Source organism: Anabrus simplex, chromosome 1 (assembly GCF_040414725.1).
Source record: "Anabrus simplex isolate iqAnaSimp1 chromosome 1, ASM4041472v1, whole genome shotgun sequence".
Lineage (NCBI taxonomy): Eukaryota > Metazoa > Arthropoda > Insecta > Orthoptera > Tettigoniidae > Anabrus > Anabrus simplex.
The window spans coordinates 251,553,719-251,578,498 of NC_090265.1; the positions used below are offsets into that span (position 1 = coordinate 251,553,719).

General features: G+C 37.9%; 1 protein-coding gene across 4 annotated transcripts in view; it reads left to right on the plus strand.

The window, feature by feature from the left end:
- The window catches only part of FER (tyrosine-protein kinase Fer), a 751,747-nt gene that overhangs the window by 708,508 nt on the left and 18,459 nt on the right, over window positions 1–24,780 (plus strand). For 2 of the 4 annotated variants that reach the window (XM_067159220.2, XM_067159236.2), the window contains 3 exons: window positions 1,519–1,732; window positions 9,954–10,106; window positions 13,694–13,774. In XM_067159220.2, the coding sequence (XP_067015321.2) occupies window positions 1,519–1,732; window positions 9,954–10,106; window positions 13,694–13,774 (448 nt within the window). The remainder of the gene's footprint in view (window positions 1–1,518; window positions 1,733–9,953; window positions 10,107–13,693; window positions 13,775–24,780) is intronic. The other 2 variants (XM_067159229.2, XM_068231044.1) reach the window with 1 other exon arrangement.

The window sequence follows — 24,780 nt, forward strand, 5'->3', positions numbered from 1 at the left end:
TTCTATATAACTTTAGTTATGTAGTATTTATCGATAGGACCAATAATAACATAAATATTTGAGAATTAAATTTTAGGCCTTCCGCTAAACTAGCCTTTCACTCAGCGTGAGTAAAATTATTTATAGCCTAGATTGTAGTGGCTCATCCCCCGACTTCACATACCAATTTTCATTAAATTATCTTCAGCCGTTTTCTAGTGATGCGTGTACAGACAGACAGACAGACAGACAGACAGACAGACAGACAGACAGACAGACAGACAGACAGACAGACAGACAGACAGACAGACAGACAGACAGACAGACAGACAGACAGACAGACAGACAGACAGACAGACAGACAGACAGACATTACGGAAAAGTAAGAAGTGCATTTCCTTGTTACCATTCTTTTCAAATTCTAAGCAATGTACAGATAAAACTCTTATTTTATATATATAGATAACTAATTTTATATGGATAGCCTTGAAATTGACAACACATTTGCCTTATTTCTTGGATTATTTGAGCCCGGAATATTATTAATTGTTTGTAGGCCATCCAATCCAATTCGATCCGATCCGATCCGATCCAATCCGACCCAATCCAATCCTCAGCATTTAAGGCTGTCACCCAAGTGGTATTTTCTCTTTCAGTTGTTTACTGGTTCGAACCCCATTGTCAGCAGCCCTGAAAATGGTTTTCCTTGGTTTCCCATTTTCATACCAGGCAAATTCCTAATTAAGGGCATGGTCACTTCCTTTCCATTCCTAGCCCTTTCCTGCCCTATCATTGCCATAAGACCTATATGGGTCGGTGTGACATAAAGGAAATTTTAAAAAAAGTGTTTACCTAGTCTTTTTTTAAATTGTTTCAGGAAATTGATTAAACATTTCCCTTCATAAATTATTCCAGTTCCTAATTTTTCTTCATATAAATGATTATTTACCCCAATTTTTCCTCTTGAATTCCAACTTTATCTTCATATTATGATCTTTCATACCTTTAAAAGCTCCACTCAAACTTATTCATCTACTAATGTCATTCCACGCATTCCATGCCATGTCTCCACTGACAGGTCGGAGCCTGCCACTCATAAATTGCATACAATATTTATTTTTGTTTTCCACCTATTCAATACATAATTGTTTTTTGTCGCTAGAAATTCTTTCTACTACAATACAACATTAACAGGGACATGTTTTGCTCGTCTACCGAACATCCTCAGCCTTTATAACTTGTCTCAAGGTTAAGTCATATCATTATTAACTTCACATGTGAGTAATTTGTATTCTGAGTACATACAAAGCTATATTGTTGTTTCCAATGAGTAAAAGTAATTAATTATTCTGAGATGTTTGCTACTGCCACTTAGTCGAGCAGCTCGTCTACTTACTCACAAGTTATAGTTAAAATGTGATAAATGTAACGTTTGAGGATAATGTACAATTGACAAAAATTTCTTAATTGTTGTATAGGAATGATTCCACGCTGAACTAAATGTGATAAATTTAACTTTTTGCTGTCTGTATTTTTTAGGGTAACTTTGGTGATGTATATAAAGCACGTCTTAAGACTTCAAAACAAGAAGTGGCAGTGAAAACATGCCGGATAACTCTTCCAGAAGAACATAAAAAGAAATTTCTTCAAGAAGGACGTATTTTAAAGCAATATGACCATCCTAATATTGTAAAACTCATTGGTATTTGTGTGCAGAAGCAACCCATCATGATTGTTATGGAACTTGTACCAGGTACGTGCAGTACATACAAAGCTATACCGTTGTTTCCAATGAGTGAAAGTAACTAATTATTCTGAGACATTTGTTAACAACTAAAGACTTGCCTTCAGCATAGGAGCTATCCCCTGAAAGATATTGAATTGATTCAAAAGAATAAAATGCTGACCACATGGCACTCTAGTATGTACAAACCATCTTTGTTAAATAAATCTGAAGGGAATAAATAATGCATATTCATATCTTACTGAATGTATGAGGGCTGTTTCTTTATTAGTGGCAACACTCTTGCATGCACACCAGAAAATGGAACCAATGTTTTTCACATATACTGTACACATATTAGGGTGGTACTAACTTACTTCACAGCACATGGACTCGTCCAATGCTCCATGCATGTGCTGTGGTGCAAAAAATTGCATTGCCTGTGAGAGACTGGTTAAATGGTTAATCCCCCAGTAAAGTCAAAAGTGCATTAGAACTTCAGCAGTATGAAATTTTTTTCTTTTCTTTCAAATTTTCCATGTTCAGACTCTGCCTCCTATCATACAAATTAGTTTTCATTGCTGAAAAATTTCACCTCCATACTGTAATGCTTAGCGCTATTAGTTGCTGTCCTTGGGGGCCTGGGTTTGATTCCTGGTAAGGCCAGAAATTTAAGATTGGTAAGAGGGCAGGTGGTTGTTGTTTGTATCATCAGACCATAGACTGGTTTGATGCAGCTCTCCACGCCACCCTATCCTGTGCTAACCTTTTCGTTTCAACGTTCCTTCTACATCCTACATCTACTCTTAAACTGTTTGTCCTACTCATACCTTGGTCTACTCCTGCTGTTTTTACTGCTTCCCTCAAAAACTAACTGAACAAGTCCTGGGTGTCTTAAGGTGTGTCCTATCATTCTATCTCTTCTTCTGGTCAAATTTCTCCAAAGTGCTCTCCTCTCACCAATTTGATTTAAGTATATCTTCATTCGTGATTCCTACCTGTCTCACCTTCAGCATTTGTCTGTAAAACCACATTTCAAGAACTTCTATTCTCTTTCTTTCTAAGTCAGTTATCGTTCATTTTTCACTTCCCTACAATGCCGTGCTCCAGACGAAAGTCTTCAAAAACATCTTTCTAATTCCTATATCAGTGTTTGAAGTGAGCAAATTTCTTTTCTTAAGAGAGGCCTTCCTTGCTTGTGCTAGTTTGCATTTTATGTCTTCTTTACTTCTGCCATCACTAGTTATTCTACTGCACAAGTAGCAATATTCATATATTTCCTTTACAACTTTATTTCCTAATCTAATAATTCCTGCATCACCTGACTTCATTTGACTGCACTCCATTACCTTTGTTTTGGATTTATTTATTTTCATCTTGTAATCATTCTCCAACACTGTGCCTGTACCATTCAGCAATTTCTCCAGAGCTTCTGCAGACTTAGTTAAAATAACAATATCATTGGCAAATCTCAGAGTTTTGATTTCCTCTCCTTGGATTGAGATCCCTTTTCCAAATTCCTCTTAGATTTCCTTTATTGCCTGTTCTTCCACTGCACCAATCACTAAGCCATACTTTTCACTTACAGCACCTTGCATGTCACCTGGAACAGTTTCAGTTAAGCTTATCATTTCTTTAATAATATTCATTCTATTACATTTCCAGATAAGAGAATATTAGAATAACACATTTATGTTCTGAAAAGTATATCATACCAAAATAATGTGGGTAACATTAATAAATATATCAATTTATAGTTTCAAAAGGTAAAGAAAGAGGCAATAAGTTTTATAAAATGGAGCAAATATGTCAAAAGTCTATCTCTCTGTAACTCTTTCATATATCAACCTAGTAAGAAAAGGCATTTTTTCAAGCATCCAGGCTCTAGCGATGGCATTTATCTTAACACATACCATTCACCAAGGACAGATTATGAATGCACAGTGTGTATTGTTCATTTTTGGAACATCATCTGTAGCTAGTGTTGTGCCAGAAACAATAACACTTTCAGCTGATGTTTCCCATTATTGTGCAGGTAGCTGATTTATATACTTGGTGATGCTGGGAAGTGCTCCATCATCCTCCATACTCCTCAGACTTAGGTCTCTGTGATTCTGATTTGATACTAAAGGTGAAGAAGCCGCTGTTTCCAAAGTTATTTGGGTGATAGATCACTCCATTTGTACTATCCCGAGAACTGCTACTGGAATACTACGGCTTCTACATCACTGGCAATGAGGGTCTATGCATTGCTGGGAACTTTATTAAGGGACTAGATGTTTCGTAGAGGTATCTCTTATGTATCGGCTGTAATTACTAGTTACCACTAATAAAGAAAAAAACCCTTGTATTTTGGTCCTTTAATATGAAAAATGCTATGGACCTGGTTCACTTGTTTTAATATTTTTATGTAATGCAGTCTATTTTGCTGATTATGTGCATTTATTTTTTTAACTTTTTCTTAAAAGTCATGTGCAGCCAAGTATATTGGTATGGCTACTTACAGCATAATTATATTGAGCATTAAGTGTCTAGACCTGGTCTCGAAAGCCAAGAATAACGGCCGAGAGGATTTGTCATGCTGACCACACGACACCTCGTAATCTGCAGGCCTTCGGGCTGAGCAGCGGTCGCTTGGTAGGCCAAGGCCCTTTAAGGGCTGTAGTGCCATGGGGTTTGGTTTGGTTTTATGAAGTGTCTAGAATATCAGCATGAGCACCATTATTAACGTGACACAACTGAATGCAATGCCAATTTAGTGGAAATTTGCAGAGAAAATGTTTTGCAATATCATCATCATCATCATAAACATCATCGTCATCAGTTAACCGTCTCCAGTTTCCCAGGTGCGGTGTATGAGTGCTCACTACTTCAGTCAATTCAGGTACCATTCTTCTTCCTGTACTTAGTTCCAATCCACTCCTCTGTGTTCTAGATCTTGTTTGACTTGTTCGATCCATCTCCTTTGAGGTCTTTTGCCGTCCAAGGTTCTTTCCAACCATTCCTAAGCTACTGAGCAAGAATCCATTCTCATTACATGGCCATTCCATTTCAATCTTGATCTGATTATGGTATCACATAACGATTCTCTTTTTTGAATCTCTTGGCGAATCCTCTCATTGCGGACCTTATCTCTCCTGATTTTTTGTAGCATTGTCCAGAGGAATTTCATTTCTGCAGCTTGCAGTCTACTTTTATCTCTGCCTGTGATGATACAAGTTTCAAGGCCATAGGTTATTATGGGCAAGAAGTAAGCTTGATAAAGTGTTCGTTTGCCTAGTATTGGAATCTGGCTGTCCCAGAGAAGGCTTCTAACCTGATGGTAAAGGACAGCTCCTCTTTGAACTCTATTTGTGATTTCAGCATTTGGTCGGTTATCTTCAGTCAGGACACTACCAAGGTATTGGAAGTGGTTAAATACTTGCAATTTCTGTCCGTTTACTGTGTATTTGCTCCCGACTTTTGTCTGTTGACTGTCATAACAACTATTTTCTTGAGGCTGATTTTAAGTCCGAATTCCTTAAAATGACAATTCCAAGCATTAATCTTTCCTTGAACTTCTTCCTCATTACCTCCCCAAATTATTGCATCATATGCAAATGCCTTGAGTGCACTGTTCTTGCTGTACTGTTTCACTCTTTTCATTATCTCATCCATCACTGTGATAAATAGTAGAGGTAACAAAGTGTTACCTTGTTGCACTTCTTTACTTGTTACAAACCAGTTGGAACAGCCATTTCCTATCCTTATACAGCTCTGGTAGTGATTGTACAACATTTTTACTTTACTGATGAGAGATTCTGGAACATTTCTCCTTCTCAAGCAATCACAACTTGTAGGATTCCAGCAAGATATAGCAGATGTCTTGGATTCTGGAGGTCAAATGGACTGTATCGTGATTGACCTGTCTAAAGCATTTGATAGGGTGGATCATGGGAGACTACTGGCAAAAATGAGTGCAATTGGACTAGACAAAAGAGTGACTGAATGGGTGGCTATATTTCTAGAAAATAGATCTCAGAGAATTAGAGTAGGTGAAGCTTTATCTGACCCTGTAATAATTAAGAGGGGAATTCCTCAAGGCAGCATTATCGGACCTTTATGTTTTCTTATATATATAAATGATATGAGTTGAGGAGTGGAACTGGAGGTAAGGCTTTTTTGCGGATGATGTTATTCTCTATAGAGTGATAAATAAGTTACAAGATTGTGAGCAACTGCAACGTGACCTCGAAAATCTTGTGAGATGGACAGCAGGCAATGGTATGTTGATAAACAGGGTTAAAAGTCAGGTTGTGAGTTTCACAAATAGGAAAAGTCCTCTCAGTTTTTTTAATTACTGCGTTAATGGGGTGAAAGTTCCTTTTGGGGATCACTGTAAGTATCTAGGTGTTAATATAAGGAAAGATCTTCATTGGGGTAATCACATAAATGGGATTGTAAATAAAGGGTGCAGATCTCTGCACATGGTTATGAGGGTGTTTAGGGGTTGTAGTAAGGATGTAAAGGAGAGGGCATATAAGTCTCTGGTAAGACCCCAACTAGAGTACAGTTCCAGTGTATGGGACCCTCACCAGGATTACCTGATTCAAGAACTGGAAACAATCCAAAGAAAAGCAGCTCGATTTGTTCTGGGTGATTTCCGACAAAAGAGTAGCGTTACAAAAATGTTGCAATGTTTGGGTTGGGAAGAATTGAGAGAAAGAAGAAGAGCTGCTCGACTAAGTGGTATGGGCCGATGACCTTCGATGTTAGGCCCCTTTAAACAACAAGCATCATCATCATCATCATCACTAAGTGGTATGTTCCGAGCTGTCAGCAGAGAGATGGTGTGGAATGACATTAGTAGATGAATAAGTTTGAATGGCGTTTATAAAAGTAGGAAAGATCACAATATGAAGATAAAGTTGGAATTCAAGAGGACAAACTGGGGCAAATATTCATTTATAGGAAGGGGAGTTAGGGATTGGAATAACTTACCAAGGGAGATGTTCAATAAATTTCCAATTTCTTCAAAATCATTTAGGAAAAGGCTAGGAAAGCAACAGATAGGGAATCTGCCACCTGGGCGACTGCCCTAAATGCAGATCAGTATTGATTGATTGATTGACAACGTTTATACCTCAGTATGCTTTCATAGGCTTTTTCTAAGTCCAGAAGGACAAAGATGACATTTTGTCCCTTTTCCCAATGTTTTTCCATTATCATCCTAACAGCAAAAATGAGATCTGTTGTTGATCTGTTACCTTGAAACCCGTATTGTTCTTTCTTAAGCTGTGGTTTGATGATCTTTCATAAACTTTTCTCTATCACTTTCTCCATCAACTTAAGTCTATGAGACAGGAGTGTGATTCACCTATAATTGCCACATATCCGTCTATTTATTTTCTTGGAAAGGGGGACTATTCAACCCTTAGTCCAGTCAGTTGGGATTTTTTCTTCATTGCATACAGCATTCATCACTCTAAATAGCCACTGAAGTCCATGAGTTCTAGCAGCTTTAATCATGACTGAGCTCACCTCATCAAGGCCAGGTGATCTGCCTTTGCTCATAGTGTTCAGAGCATTTTCAATCTCAAACCAAGTCAATGGGGATTCACTTTTTCCAGCCTTGTTCCTAGTATCCAATTCCAAATCTTCTTGAGTGAGTTCTGCTGGGTCTGTTCCATTATACAAGGAAGAAAAATACCTTCTCATCTCTTCCCGAATGTCTTCCTCTCTCCACGTTCTAATTCTGTCATCTCTTTCCAGTGCTTTAACTAGTACATGAATAGTTCTTTTGTTTTGCACAATTCTGTACAGAAGTTTCTTATTTCCTTTACTGTCTTCTACTAATTTGTCAGTAAATTCAAGCCAGTTCTTCTCTTTCTCAGATTTAATTACTCTCTTTGCTCTGAGTTTTAGGTCTCTATACTTCTGTTCTAGTTCTCTCAGTCTTACATAATACTTACCTGCGCCTTTTAGGTTCTCTTTATCGCTTTCTTGTCTTGCCGTATTCCTATCTTTTATGGCTTGCTGAACAGAGTCATTCCACCAAGAAGTTTCCTTTTCTTTTTGGTATACAACTAGTTTTTCCTACAATATCAACAGCTGAGCTCACAAGTATTTTCTTAAATCAGGTCCATTCCTTTTCTGCCGTTTCTATCTCATCTGTCGGGAGCTGCTCACGGATTCTACTTTGGTATTCTTCCTTTTTTTTTTCCAGGTTCATCCAGTTTCCACACCCGTATTTTGGGTTTTCGCCTGGTCTTTGCATTTTTCACTGGGATGTTTTGTAAAGGTTGCCATCAGTAATCTGTGGTCACTGTCCAAGCTTTCTCCTGGCATTACTTTTACCTCGGTGATAAACTAACTGGCTTCCTTATCAGAGATAATATAATCGATTAAAGATTTCTGCTGCCCATCCCATCTGTATCTTGTTACTTTATGGCTGGGTCTTTTCTGGAAAAAGGTGTTCTTAATTATGAGGTTATTTCTTGGTTCCTATTTCCAAAGCCATTTGGACCAATAACATTTCCATACCCTGTTCTAACCAACTTGGGCATTCAAATCCCCCGTCATGATTATATTATTCTCTTCAATATGCTTTTTTAGTTCATCCAAGAATGTGTCTTTCTCCTCTTGAGTACACCCAGATTGAGGGGCATATACTTGGATTATGGTTAGGACCACTTTCCCTATTTTAACTATAATTGGTTAATTCCGCTGGCACAGGGGCTGGGTGTATGTGTCGTCTTCATCATCATTTCATCCTCATCATGATGTGCAGGTCGCCTGCGGGTGTCAAATCAAACGACCTGCATCTGGTGAGCTGAACTTGTCCTCAGACACTCCCGGCGCTAAAAGCCATACATCATTTCATTATACTGAAAATATATCAACTGTAAATACTAAAGTGTAATTTTTTTAAAGCTAATATGGTATTTTCATGAACAGTGATATTTTTTGTGGTTTTTCTTATTATTTACTATTGTTATTTTGAACATATGAACATATGTGCTGAGAAATATATATTGCTGGTTTATGTTTAATCTTCAGTAACTATGTTTTCAAATAAACTTTTGAAATTTAGTGGTTTTGTTCATTTTCAAATATTCTTTTAAGTGATATGGATGGTTGGAGGCCAGCTATATTTTTTTGTATTTGAAATTTTGAAGGAATGTGAAAAAAATATAAAAAACTTTCTGATTTGGTCAGTAGATTTTGGAAAATTATATATCATTTTTGCATGACTATTTACTCTTTGCATTTAGTATCTTTTAGAGTATGAATTTACAAATAAGATATTAAAAAAATTATTCACTTAAGACAATAAATAAGAGAAATATGCATATTTTAGTAAAATACTACAATAAAGCAAGAAAAGGGCCTGATGTAGGACACACACAGTTCAAATCCTGTTTCTAATGAGCCCAATGTGCTACTCATATCCGGTTTATTGATGACATGCAGAACGCACACCTACCTTGCACTTCGATGTGCTACAGTGTCCAAGCCATGCATTTCTGGATATGGGTTCCTTCTTGAAAACGGATCAGTTTGCCTTCCCGCATAACATACTAAGCGTTGTTAGTGTTTTTTTGGGACAACCTGTATAATGAAAATGTATGTATGGTACATTCACAAGTAAAAACACAAACACAGCCACGGAGGTACTATGATCAAAATTTCATTACTGGAAAGGAAAGTGACAGGGAAATCTGAATGGCTGATGAAAACCTACCTTCTTGTCAACATTTTAACATAGTTTAAATTATAACATTCAGTACAAATTTCCCTAAATGCTGCTTGCTACTTTTTCAATGTAACAGAAGTATGCAAGGTTATTTACAAAGTGTGTATGACACTGAAGTGAAAGAAGATGAAAGACCATAGCATGGACTAGGTATACAAAGTTTGATGCTGATTCCTCCATATAGTATTTTACTCACACATTAGAGTAAGAAAGGAGAATTCTATTTCCATTTTGCTCCTCAGTTCTTTTACTGATCTTCAGTTTCAGTTAGTGTTTCTCTGGACAGAGAACCAATAATGGTCTGTACAGAAAAGCATAAAGAGAGGTTTCAGTTTAATTAATGCTGTCATTTGTTAATTACCTCAGAGTCTAATCCTCTTCTATGACTTATTATTTCTTGAAGCTTACAGTAGCATGACATATTTTTCAGACATGATGAAAATTTCAGTTATAGGCTTGATTCATTACATTATAGTAGAGAACTATGGTATATCCAATTTAATTTCCCTTTTGCAGGTGGTTCACTGCTGACTTTTCTACGCAACAAATCTGCTAATCTCACTCAAAAGCAATTGCTAGGAATGTGCAGAGATGCTGCTGCAGGCATGAGGTATCTTGAATCCAAAAACTGTATCCACAGAGATTTGGCTGCAAGGAACTGTCTAGTCGGTAAGATGTCTTAAAAGGTTGTGATCAGAAATTGCCTTTGGGCTCTCTACCTTTCTTTCTTTCTTTCTTTCTTTCTCTTTCAATTAAGTTACATGTTATACCTGTCCTAAAGAAATTTGCTCACTAAAGCTTTCCAGGAAGGTATTGTGATCTATAGGAAAATGTATTTACTTTTTCTCAGGAAGTGTTATCACACTAACTGGAACCTTACTGTGTATCGATATCCCAAGAATTAAAACTGTGTGATAATGTAACTCAAATGAATTTTTGTAATTGGAGTTTACAGAACATTGCTAATGGTATTACAGTTATCTTCTATAATTCCCCCCCCCCCCACCCCCACCCCCCCGGAAAAAAAAAGAGGATTTTATTTACATGGTGACATTGATTTACACAAAGAGAGGCATTGGAGCACAGAAAGTATCGTATTAATACATGAAGATCTGCCTTCTTCCTCTTCTGATGTCATCTCTTCACAGAAAGTTCATGACCATCATGAAGTAATTTATCTTATTTTCAATTTCATGAATCAGAGTTGCCATAGTGGATTTTGAACCATTGTTAGAGGTTCCACATCCAGTATGATCTTGCCTTCTATGATTAGTTGCATCAGGCTGTATTCGTCATTTCAAAAGATGTGACCAAAATAGGCCACTTCCATGAGTTTTGCAACAGTTTAAGACTTCAGCTGATTTCCCAGCTTGATGAAGTACCTTCTCATTGGTGAGATGGGAAGTTCCACTGCATGTTGTAAAAATGAGCATATGGCATGCTGTAATGCAGGCATAATATACAGTACATAATATGGCCCATTCTTTTTGAAGACACCGTCAATTCAAAGAGGTACCACTTTAAGAAGAAGTACTGTCACGAGCATAAAATTACAACATTTTGTATGTTACAACGTCACCCTTTGTATATTGTTTCTGTGAATCATTCAAACACCTTTTTTAACAAAAACCTTCTGTCTTTCATTTTTCCTTTCTTTCTCTACCTCACAATATAATTTCCAATTTTTTTTTTTACTTGCTGTTAATTTGAATTTTGCCATTACTTAATCATACATGGTCATATACTCTAAATGCTGCCATCACACCAGTTTACTTTGCAAATTTCATTAACACCCAAATAAGATCTTTGGAAAACTTTGATCTTTAACCATTTTTGCAGTCGTAACTTTGAACTCCTGACCTATACCAGGCTCTTCTTAAATGCATACAAGACATGTGAAAATTGATTCTGCTTGTATCTTTTGTCTTTTGGAATACAGTATAAAGGACTCTTCCTAATAACTAGCACAAGAAAAATAAAGTATGTCACCAGGCTGAGTAACTCAGATGGTCGAGTGCTGGCCTACTGAGCTCAGGTTGGTGGTTTCGTTCCCAGCTCAGTCTGGTGGTATTTGAAGTTGCTCAGATATACCAGCCTCATGTCAGTAGGTTTACTGGCACATAAAAGAACTCATGCAGGACAAAATTTGTGCACCTTGTCATCTCCGGAAACTGTAAAATTAGTTAGTGTGATGGAAAAGCGATTACATTATTTATTATGATGTAGGTATGTCAGTTTCGGCTGTATTGCACGTGCAATGGATAGATAGTAAAGGTGGGTGGTGGGATGAATTCCACTATAAATTGCTGTCACAGCAACTGGCAACTGCTTTGATTTTACATTGATAAAATTTCTGCACATGATATCCAAATACGAATGTAAGAGGTATAGACAAGTACACACTAAACCAAAATTTTCTGGGCATTTCTATTGAAACATTTAGTGTTGTCAGATATCAGTTGTTTGGTTTTGTTTAGAAATTTAACAGCATTACCAACTGAGGAAATATGAGAAATAATACATTTTTTTCCATTTTATTCTCCCATCTTTAAATCATTTTACTCTCAACTTTATTCCACCTTTATGATTTATTGACTATCTTACTCAGTATTCCTCACATACTGTAGTATGATGCAAATAGAAACTATTTTTAAATATAAAAATATTCTTGAAGGGTATAAGACACATTAAAAAGGATCTGTCTGTCTGTCTGTCTGTCTGTCTGTCTGTCTGTCTGTCTGTCTGTCTGTCTGTCTGTCTGTCTGTCTGTCTGTCTGTCTGTCTGTCTGTCTGTCTGTCTGTCTGTCTGTCTGTCTGTCTGTCTGTCTGTCTTCCCAGGCTCCAGCAACTTTCCAGGTAGGAAAGCAATACTGCTATGTAGAGCCTTTTGTAAAAACATTCTGAAATATACAGTAGTAAAACTCTATACATAAATATATCAGAGAAATATACTGGGATTCAAAAATTATTGTGCCCCTCTCTGAAAGTACTACAACCTCTGTTCCTTCATACAGTTGTTTTCTTAGGCTTTTGAGGGAATGTGGTATTTGCTACTGTAACCCAAAATGAACACGTGGAAAAAAATGTTTATTTTAATCCCATCCAGAATATTTAAAAAAATAATTAAAGCACAAGGGTTGGGGCGTAAATCATTGCAACTATTTTTATTGACATGGAAATGGAAATATACAGATGGGAGTGGGGAGCGTAAGGTGCAGGGGAATGTGTGAATAATGCCGAGTATGTTTACCAGGTGTAGGATACAAAGCGATGAAATTGTCGTCAAGAAATCTTTGTGCTACCTAATGTTCATTCTCAGAGAGTACAGGAACCCTCAAAGTACTCCCCTAGATTATCCACAACTCATTGCCAAGGATGGGAAAACGTCAGATACCAGTCGCCTCACCACGTGTGAATTTTGCAATCTCATGTTTCGCAGAGTTGTCAGTGTCCTCTCATGTCCCAAACCATATCCCACGCAATGGTTCTTTCACTTTGAGGATGAGGTCAAAATCGCACAGAGACAAGTCTGGTAAGCATGGCGGGTGTACTAGTACTTCCCACGGTGTTCTTGTCTCGTCACTTCCATTCTGCATGGAGCCTGACTCACTACTGCTGTCCCATCACCCTGTGTGTGGTACCTGTCCAATACACCGCCATCTCCTGCCGTGCCCATGTACTGTGAGTGTCACGCTTTTCAGAACATATGACCATTGTGTGGTAGCACTGTGAAAATGTCAGGAAGAAAACAGTTGCTGTGACTAATGCCCCAACCCTCGTATTTTTCTTATTATTATTCTTCTACTGCTCCCTCTATCTGACTCTCTGCCGGGTGGGTTAATGAACCCTTTTCCCCCCATATTGCTCTTATGAAATGATGAATCACATATTATTCTAGCATGAATCCTCTGTGTCTCTAATCCTGGTAACATTACTGACAACAAAATAACAAGTATAGTGCCCATGATTTCTACAGGCATTTTAAAGATGGATGATGATGATTATAGATAATAATCTTCAGTATTATTGTTTTATCCATTAATAGACTATTTCTCTACATCAGAACCATCATATACTTTCACTTCCATGTAAAACAGTTTTTCTCCTCTAATTCTTAAAATTGTATTCTAACTTCCTCTTTATTTTATTTTCTCATTAAAACTAATCTTATTTGCATGAAATGTCTGTGGATTTTGCATTGCTTTCATATTTAACTGTGTGTGTTTGTGATTAACTTCATGTGTGGTCTTTCATAGCAACTGTAGAAAGCTGGGAATCTGCAGCTCTACGTGGCAATACCCCGCAGATACACAAGGCAGATTTGATAGAAAACACAGGTACTAAATATACTGTATTGAAATTTTCTGTAGCATTGCTCTTTTTATTATATTTTTGTTTTTAAGCCTGAATATTTGTTGAATACAGAAGGAGATTACTATGCAGTTAGTTCCTCTTGTTAAGCTTACATACTGCATTCAGATTTTGAGAAGGGTTTTTCAATCGTTTTCTACTCAACATTATAGACAGTTATGCATTTCAGAGTTCAGCTGGCAAGTTTTTGAAGATAAACTATTAACAGGTATCACCTAATGCCTCCTAAGTACAAAATGATAAAATACTGGTATTGAGAGAATTGATGAGTATATTTTATTAACAGTCCAGCCCCACAGTGTAGGGAGCAACGCGTTTGCCTGTCATCCAGCAGCCCTGGGTTCGATTCCTGGCTGGGTCAGGGGTTTTTAATTGTAAATGATTAATATCCCTGGCCTGGGGGCTGCGGGTTTGTGTCATCCTGAACATTCCTTTCCTCACATTCAACACTCTACACTTCCTCCATTCCAATTACACACAGGTTCATATTACACGGTGTAAGTAGGGGCAAAAGAACTCTATAGGTCGACGCCTCGAACAAATAGCATTTAAAAGATTAAAAAATTTAAAAACTATTTTATTAATAATGAAGTTAATTGCATTTTATTTTCCCATTATAATAGTTAAGAATGTGTGCTAAGTGAAATAAATTATGTGTACTAAGAAAAAAAACTTGCCAACTTTACTTCCCCAAATTTGATAAAACATGGTGAGGGATATCATTTCAGATTCAGGGAAACATTGAATCATAAACTTAGTGTTGTTCTCCACATTTATTTTATGACTGTTTAAAATGGACCACCAGAATGTTGGTGTACAACAGCCAGCATTGCTAATCCTTATGTACTGCTGCTTGACAGTATATAATGTGGCTGGTTGGGAGCCAACCAAAATTTATGTTTCACAAATTTTGTTAGTATTTGGCACACTTAATGTTTTCATCTTTTCTCAGTGTACATTGATTCATCACAAATGTGACTTTGTAAATAAACATGAGTGCAACCTAAATAGCTCTCACTGAGAGAGTTGGCCATGCGGTTAGGGGCACACAGCTGTGAGCTTGCATTCGGGAGATAGTGGGTTCAAACCCCACTGCCGGCAGCGCTGAAGATGGTTTTCCGTGGTGTTCCATTTTCACACCAAGCAAACATGTCTAATATAATCAGAAAATGCTTTCCCTGTCGTGTCATCCAGTTTAACTCCATAATGTAGTCGACCAAACTTCCTTCTGACCGCACCAAATTTATTTTGTTGTTTGTGTACTTCCTATCCTGAATGGAATCTCCCATACTTAAATAAAAAATCCTCTTGTTGGAACGATAGATAGGACCTTTTTCAGCTGGTAGTAATGCATCTAATTTTATCTGCAGATTTCGACCAAGGTTATTGTACAGCTGGAGTCATGTAAGAGGGGTTGCTCGATATGGATGAAATTATAGTGTAATGACCAATTTATTTTTCAAAGTTTGTATGTGGCATTCTGCTAACCTATTTGCTGCTAGGTAACCTGGGGAAATAAATTTTTTAAATGCCATTTTGTGAGCAGAAGTTGGTAAATGTTTCGCTTTTGAAAATTGTTGTGTTTTCTGAGGCTATTATTCGGGAAAGGCCATGAAAGCTAAATATATCCTTCAGCAGTCAAATAGTATATTCTAATTACATACTATCCACTTCATTCCGTATCGATATTGTAATCAAGATAGATAACTATTAAGTAAAAGGTTCCACCTGATCGATAGTTTTTTATTATTTAGCCTTCGGCTAAATTTATGTCATTAAAAACTTACAGAACATGTTTTGATTGCTTAGCAATCATCATCAGCTGTTTCACTTAAAGCTTAGGTGAAAAAGCATAAAACGTTTCATAATTAAAATTAAAATGTGTTAGTAAGGGACGTTTAAGTGGTGAGGGAGGATGGATGGGGGGGTGGGTTTTGTTTGTTAGTTAAGATTAAAATTATACAAATTAAAAACTATTCTAAACTAAAACATTTGTTGCACTGGTTCATTATTAAGTTCGACAGTTTTCCGTTAATGCTCTTGCACACTTGTCTTGATGGTATACTGTAGTGTTCCTTCTTTTTCTAGACCTTTCTTACTGTCCGGTGGAGAAGATTATGTAGATTATTGGTCGAATTGTTCAGTTTTCATTTAGTTGGATAGTTTGGAGTACGATCCCTATCCAATTATTCGTTGTACGAATTTTATTCGGAATCATTGCGTCGGGAAGTTTGGTATACTACCCTTGTCCTATTCGGTCTTGTTCCGATGTTGACGTGTCACTACACAAGGTCGAGGATGGCAGAGACAAATACAAACGCGTAAACATCGGAACAAGACCAAATAGGACAAGGGTAGTATACCAAACTTCCCGACTTAATGATTCCGAATAAAATTCGTACAACGAATAATTGGTTAGGGATCGTACTCCAAACTATCCAACTAAATGAAAACTGAACAATTCGACCAGCAATCTACATAATCTTCTCCACCAGACAGTAAGAAAGGTCTAGAAAAAGAAGAAACACTATACCATCAAGAAAAGTGTGCAAGAGCATTAACAGAAAACTGTCAAACTTAATAATGAACCAGTGCAAGTGACAACGAATGAAATCAAAGATGTTTTAGTTTAGAATAGTTTTTAATTTGTATAATCTTAACTAACAAACACAACCCCCCCACCATCCATCCTCCCTCACCACTTAAACGTCCCTTACTAACACATTTCAATTTTAATTATGAAATGTTTTATGCTTTTTCACTTAAGCTTTAAGCGAAACAGCTGATGATGATTGCTAAGCAATCGAAACATGTTCTGTAAGTTTTTAATGACATAAATTTAGCCGAAGGCTAAATAATAAAAAAGTATTGATCAGGTGGAACCTTTTACTTAATAGTTATCTTGATTAGTATATTCTAAGTTGGAGTTTCTTTAGAAATTCCCTTCAGGCCATTTTGAGTTTGTGTCGATCAGTACAAATACACTCTATAACAAGAAAAAAAAAAAAAAACGCACCAGGAAGGCGTCGTCCGATTGTAAGGAAATTATGTATGTAAAGACATTCGGACCGAACATGAAAATGATTAAAGTTTTGTGTCCAATGAATGAATAACGGGAGCTCCCGCGTATCCGAACTGTGCATGCATCAGGTGTATACAAGGCGTGATTCTGAAGTGTATGCTCTAAGTAGCTATTGCATTCGACTGCGCTATCTTAACGTCGGCTGTAAGAATGTCACGCCGAAGGATTCGTGCTCATTACGAGCATATGTCAAGAGTTTGAAAGAGGTTGTGTGATCAGATTGAAAGGAACGAACTGAGCTGTCGCTGGACATTTGGGTCGAAGTGGTGTGGCAATCAGACGATGCTGGCAAACGTGGGCCAGGAACGGCAGACATCAGCGTCAGGATGGCAGTGGTCGACTGAGGGCCACTACAGCACGGGCAGACAGAGCGATTGTCAGAGCAGTTGTCACAGCACCAGAGTCGTCGTTATCAACGATCTAGTGTGTGACCCACACACATGTGTCCATGGCCATCAACAGATGCCTGAGTGAGAGGAATTTGTGCTTGCGCCGCCCGTTACGCCACTTACCACTCACACCTGTTTACCGTCAAGCCAGATTACAGTGGTGCCGCGCTCGAGCAACGTGGAACTGCGCTGACTGGGGACATATAGTCTTTAGTAACTAGTCCTGTTTCCAATGGTGCCCTGACGACAACCGCAGACTTGTTCGGAGACATCCAGGCCAGCGTGGGGATCCTGCCTTGACTATCGCATGCCACACAGCCCCACAACAGGGAGTGATGGTCTGGGGTGCCATCTCCTTTGATAGCTGGACCCCTCTGGTAGTCATTCCTGGCACACTAACAGCACAGCGGTATGTTGATGACATTTTACGGCCGGTTGTGTTACCGTTCCTTCAGCGACATCCAGGCCTTACTTTCCAACAGGATAATGCCTGGCCGCACACGGCACCTGTTGCTATGGACTGTCTTCAAGCTTACCCTACCCTTCCATGGCCAGCTCGGTCGCCGGATCTCTCTCCCATAGAGCACATTTGGAACGTCATGGGAAGGCTATTGCGAACAACCCGGAATGTCGCCAATGTAGCCCAGCAGTTGGAGACCATTTGGCACAAAATTCCGCAGGACACCATCCGGGAACTTTATCAGTCTATGCCACGTCGAGTGACAGCTTGCATCCAGGCTAGGGGTGGACCAACACCTTACTGACGTCCTTACTTTGTAACATTCTAACTCTGCAATGAATCATTCGATTGTTCTGCACTTTTGATCGTTTGTTTTTCTATGTCTGTTCCTCACATCCACTGATTTTTATTGCCATCAGACAATTTCTTCCTGGTGTGTCATTTTTCTTGTTATACAGTGTATATGATGATTTTTCTAATTGCCCTGCAAAGTCAATGTGGACACAATCAAAATTCTTGACTGGCTCTTCCCAATTGTGCACTGGAGCCTTTATTGAATTTTTCCTAATCATGGCACAATCTGGGCAGGCTTTAACTAATCATTCAATATTTTTGTCTAGCAATTTCCAAAAACAGTATTTCTGCACCAAATGTTTCATCTTGACTATAGTACATCCACATGGGTATGATGTAAATTCTCGTAGCATTTCTTCTTGTAATTTGGTTGGAATTATTACTTGATTTCCTTTGAAGATTATATTGTCATGAATTGTTAAGTTTGGATCTATCACTCTCGCTTTTGACAAGATGCATTTAATTTTTTCTTAATTCAGGATCATTTTGAGATCTCCTCACCAGCATTTCAAATGTGAGTGATAGTGTTGAGATTTGATTTATATTTTGATCTTTCATATCTCTGAATTCCAAGTCTGTTGTCAAGTCAGTGCTAATGCACTTAATTTTTGAAGTTGCATGAGAGAGTAGATCCACGTGATTATGACCCTCAGCTTCTCGATATTCAATCTTACAATCAAAATCCTGCAGGAACATAGCGTATCGTAATAATCAAGCACTTATTATTGTGGAAATTTTGGAATACTAGTGTAAAATTCTTGTTAGGGGGTCATTGTCTGTGACTAAAGTGAACTATCGCCATATAAGCAATTGAAAACTTTATTGACAAAAAATACTATTGTGACCACCTCACCATCCAACTGACAGTAGTATCTCTCAGCATCCATTAGCACTCTTGAGGTAAATGCAGTTGGTCTTTTAACCCCATCAACATCATGTGAGAGTATGCCAGCAATGCCCGTCAGGCTAGTGTTGCAAGCCAGGATCACTGGTGACTGAGGGTCGAAGAAAACCAAATTCAATCACTGACAGTCTCCTCTTTCAGATGGACAAAAGCTGATTCGCAAGAGAGACTAATTAAATTGTTTGTTCATCTTAAGGAGACTGTACAGACGGTAGAAAATTGATATTTGGGATAAACTTAAAATAATAAGCGATTATATCCAAGAATTGTTGCAATTGCTGCTGGTTCTGAGGTTGTGAAATATTTGTAAAGGCTTCAATTTTCTTGGAGCAATATTATTTTCACTGATGACATATCCGAGGTAAGATATCTGTCCTACAGAAGTGACACTTTCACCGGTTGAGGTGTAATTAGAATTGTTGAAATCTATCTAGGGTATTAATCAGGTTTGTCTAACATTTTTCTAGTGTTATCACCCGGCGTCCTGGTATTACTAGATCCAAAGCCCTGTGAATTAAGCCTGTTAACGAGGTGTGTACCCCTGTACATCAAAATTGTTTGAACTTTGATTGTCTCACCATCAACTTGAACTTGTAGAAAGGGCACTAGGAAAGTTTTGCAATACGCAAAAACGGTTGGTTAAGTGCGGCCAGTATCCAGTATTCGGGAGATAGTAGGTTCGAACCCCACTATCGGCAGCCCTGAAAATGGTTTTCTGTGGTTTCCCATTTTCACACCAGGCAAATGCTGGGGCTGTACCTTAATTAAGGCCATGGCCGCTTCCTTCCCACTCCTAACCATTCCCTGTCCCATCGTCGCCATAAGACCTATCTGTGTTGGTGCAACGTAAAGCAACTAGCAAAAAAAAAAAACGGTTGGCTGGACACCCCTGTTATGGTGAGGGATGAAAAAAGGGGTGAAAACCGGTCTAGATGACAGCAAGGCGCGACCTTCACACCAGATGTTACCAAGCAGTGGGATTGAAAGCAAGTTAAGATGTCAGTGTGGTCTATAGGTAAATATTGCGCAATTATCCGCTACAATTTTGCTCGTGGATTAACTGTGATCAGTGCCTGGAGGAAATGACTCCTGTGCTGTGGAAAGACTGTCCACATCGGACAACAATTTTCCACTGGTACAAAGAGTTCCAGAGGGTAAATTTTGGGGTTGAAGATGATCCTCGTTCTGGGTGACCATCTGAATCAGTGACTGAGGAAAATATTGAAGCTGTGAAGAAAATGTAGCAAGAGAGGCGGTTGGCATATCAGCAGGTAGAAGAGACCCTCCACATCCCTACATCAGCTATTCATTCAATTCTACATGACCACCTCCATGTTAGATAGGTTTGTTCCCATGGGGTGCCCCATTCACTTTCAGAGGAACAAAGGGCATATCGAGTGAAATGGTGCCGAAAAATGCTAAAACAGTTTGAAAATGGGACTTCGCGTAGCGCCAATAGCAGCGTTACAGGTGACAAAACTTGGCTTTATTATTATGATGTCCCAACAAAATTCCAGAACAGGGTGTGGCTGTTTGAAGATGAGGGTACTCCTGTGACTGTGTGAAAGTGAAGGTCAGTGAAGAAAAGGATGATTGCAGTATTCTTCACTAAACGGGGCATCCTGCCTCGGGTTGTGGTAGAAACACAAAGGACAGTTACTGCGAAGTGGTACAGTGAGACTTGTCTGCCTCAGATCATCCAGGCTCTCAAGCAGCTCCATCCAAAGTCACAGCTTAACACTTGACTCTTGCATCACGACAATGCTCCAGCACATCGTGCTAATGTAACAATGGATTTTCTTGCCAGTTCAGGGTTGACTGTGTTTGATCACCCTCCATACTGTCCTGATCTTGCCCCATGTGACTTCACACTCTTCCCAGAAGTGCAGATGAAGCTGAAGGGGCGATGTTTTGCATCCGGCAAGCTTCTGGCAGCATGGGATCAAAAGTGTGAAAATGTAACCAAAGAAAAGTGGCAGAGTTGGTTCAGTGACTGGTTTTGATGTATGGAGAAGTGTATTGAGTGTGGTGGAAATTATTTTGAAAAAATCTAAAGCATTTACTCACAATGCAAAACTTTCCTAGTGCCCTTTGTAAGTATGCTTTGTAGAGGTTCAATGTGCAAAAATAATTTGCACCTTACATTTCATATAGTGTCTCATAAATTCTCAGAATGGGGTGGTGTGAACACTGCAACTGGGTGTTAGCGCTGTTTTGTAATTCACACATAGTCATGTGATGCCATCTGGTTTGGGAATAACCACCAAGGATGATCCGCAATCACTATGATCGACCCTGGATCTTGTCCCAATGGAGCTTGTCCAGTTCTTTCTCATTATTTTCTCAAAGAGCATACAGAATTTCTCTAGCTTTAATGCAAACTGGCCTTGCATTTTATTTTAAATGATACAAGCTAGTAAAATCTGGAATACAACCCATTTCAGATTTAATATCATACTTACTAAAAATTTCTTTAATTGTTCCTTTACTCGACGAATAACGTTTGAAGTTTTGTTGTCTTAATGTTTTCAAACCTATAGTGAACTGCCTGATCCAAGCAAGATTCAATTGTGGAGTAAAATGATTAGCCACTAGAAATATTGATTTAATTGATTTTATGTTATTGCATTCAGAATAAACTTCAACAGTTAATAAAATCACTTTTAGGAAGAAAGGTAAGTCCCGCACCTGAGTTGAGTTTGAAACTTTGGGCTTTACCTTATGGGAGAATCCAATATTTATTATTGTGATGCCAAAAGGCTTTGTCTTTTTCAAAAATATTGATAATCTTGTTAAATCTGTTAAAATCATCATTGAAAATGGATTTATCTAACTGGACAGAACTTGGATCAGAATATTGATCAACCTGTCGAACATTATATCTTTTGTGAATTTACGATTGTATATACACTTTCTGGTCGTGGCCTATCTTGTCACAAGATTTGCACCAAAGTGTCTGGTGATTGATGTGGCAGTTAGCCGCTATGCGGGAATCACATCCACAATTCAATAAAAAAGTGTCTAAACATATTTTTTGTAAATTTACCTTTAAAAAGAAGAAAAAAGACTGGTTTAATTTATTTTGGCCTGGGCTGAATTGAGTAAGGTTGGTTGTCTTCAAGTTACCTTGTTGACAGTTTCTGTGGACTTGTTGGTATTGAACAATTTTCACTGTCTTTTGATGCTCAGTCAGTCAGTCGGTTGGTCGGTCGGTCGGTCAGTTGGCAGATTCCCTATCTGTTGTTTTCCTAGCCTTTTCTTAAATGATTGCAAAGAAATTGGATATTTATTGAACATCTCCCTTGGTAAGTTATTCCAATCCCTAACTCCCCTTCCTATAAATGAATATTTGCTGCAATTTGTCCTCTTGAATTCCAACTTTATTTTCATATTGTGATCTTTCCTACCTTTAAAGACACCACTCAAACTTATTCATCTACTGATGTCATTCCACGCCATCTCTTCACTGACAGCTCGGAACATACATGCTTCCAGGGTGAAGGCTTTATCTGTAATGCTGGAAAGAGTCAAGTCAGTTTTTATTTTAAAGGTACCTATATTACAACCTTTCCTTTTAGCAGCTCAAAAACCAGGCCAATGTCTGAAAACCAGTTGTCCCCCCTAATATTACGCCCTTTTCTAAAAATTGGTTCTACCAATCTTATTGATGGATCTTTGATGTCTCAAATAAATTGAGAGTCCAAAACCATGTCGACAACTGAATTGTCACATTTGCCATTGAAATTGCATTATTTCTTCAAGGTGGAGAAATATTTGGATAATAGCTCTTACCCGTGGCTTTGCCCGCGTGGATTTCGTAATTCGATAAAAGTAATCATTCCTCGCTACTGCACTAAAACATTTTCTGAAAATTCCTAAGGTCTAAGGACCAGAAAGTTTATATATAATCGTAAATTCACAAAAGACAATGTTCGACAGGTTGATCAACATTCTGATCCAAGTTCTATCCAGTCAGATAAATCCATTTTCAACAATGATTTGAACAGATTTAACAAGATTATCGATATTTTTGAAAAAGACAAAGCCTTTTGGCATCATACTAATAAATATTAGATATACATTCTCCCATTGAGTTTCATGTACCGCAGCACCTCTTTGCACACCACTTTTGTGGTATTGACTTTTGGGGTTAAGTGACCAGGCTACCGGCAGAGCTAACTCCAGATCATGCAATGTAGAACAATCTATATTGAACCGCCTGATCCAAGCAAGATTCAATTGTGGAATAAAATGATTATCCAGAGAAATATTGATTGAATTGATTTTATGTTATTCAGATTTTAAAAAATACAATCATGTTTCTTTTCTTAAGGAGATTCCAAATACCAATTTCCACGTCTGTAACAACTGCAGTGTTTTTGAGATATAAGTATCCCCATTGAAATAATTAAACTCCTTCTTCAACCCTCCCTCCCACTTTAAGTGGATATAAGTATTTTCATAAAAATAATTCAACTTCTTCACTTCATTTCACCCCCACCCCCTAAGTGGATTTTCCAAAAACAAAAAAAAACAAAAAAAATTCTTTATTTTTAAAGGGGATTCCAAATAACAATTTTTCATTTCTGTAACATCTTCAGTTTTGGAGATATTTCCTCATGAAAATAATTCAACTCCTTTTGTTACTTCTTTTCACCCTCTTCAAGTGGATATTCCAAAAACAAAAAAATTCAGGTTTCTTTATTTTTAAAGGAGTCAAAATACCAATTTTGACATCTGTAACATCTTCAGTTTTTGAGGTATTTCCTCTTAAAAATAATTCAACTCCTTTTTTACTTCTTTTCACTCTCCTTAAGTGGATATTCCAAAAACAAAAAGTACAGGTTTCTTTATTTTTAAAGGAGATTCAAAATACCAATTATCACATCTGTAACATCTTTAGTTTTTGAGATACAAGTATGCTCATAGTACGCCCTTCCGGGCCTCGAATGGACGACCCGCGCATAAGAATGCCTCCACATAACAGGGTAACACCCATGGATGAGACTAGAGTGAAGAGCGGCTCGAATTGCTTAACGAGCTTTGAACCGCTCCCCTTCCTACTTTCTGTGCTGGCCTCGGCAGCTCGAGCACTTGGGGGGTGGTACGTTTGAAAGAAAAGAAAAAAAATAACGAATATTTAAGATGGAGCCTTATGTAAACTGAAAGTAGGATTCTCTGGGTTCAGTTGTCTAATGGATACTGCTTAGCACTGCTATAAATGACAAGAATCATATAATGGGGGTTACAAAGACTAATTTATTCAAAATATGACATAATAAAAATATAGATACAACCCTAACAATGAATTCTCCGCATACGAGAGGAAAAGAAAATAATTAACACTTTAAAATTCAACTTGCTTATGGGCATCATCTGCACAAAGGTATGACTGAGGTTTTGCGACCACTACCGTCTATCTTTCCCTCATTAGTTCGTACCTTTTGTTGAATTTTTATATTCTGTCGATCACACCATGAGATGAGCTGATGTCCCTACACATAGTACCTCCTGTTCTTAGCACGTAATTAACCGGTTCCTGCACTACATGATTACCATATTAAAAGATATATTTACATAATACATAGACACAACTCACATACCATTTGCTAAAACCCCGGACTTCCCTTATCTGTCACCAAGACAAAACAACGTTGAACATCGGTTCTGTTTGAACTCAAAATAAAAGCACATTAAATACTAAGCACACACAGATATATACACATCATGCATAAAGGAGGCTATTCCTGTAAGAAAAACATGGTTATCAGTACCTTCTACCC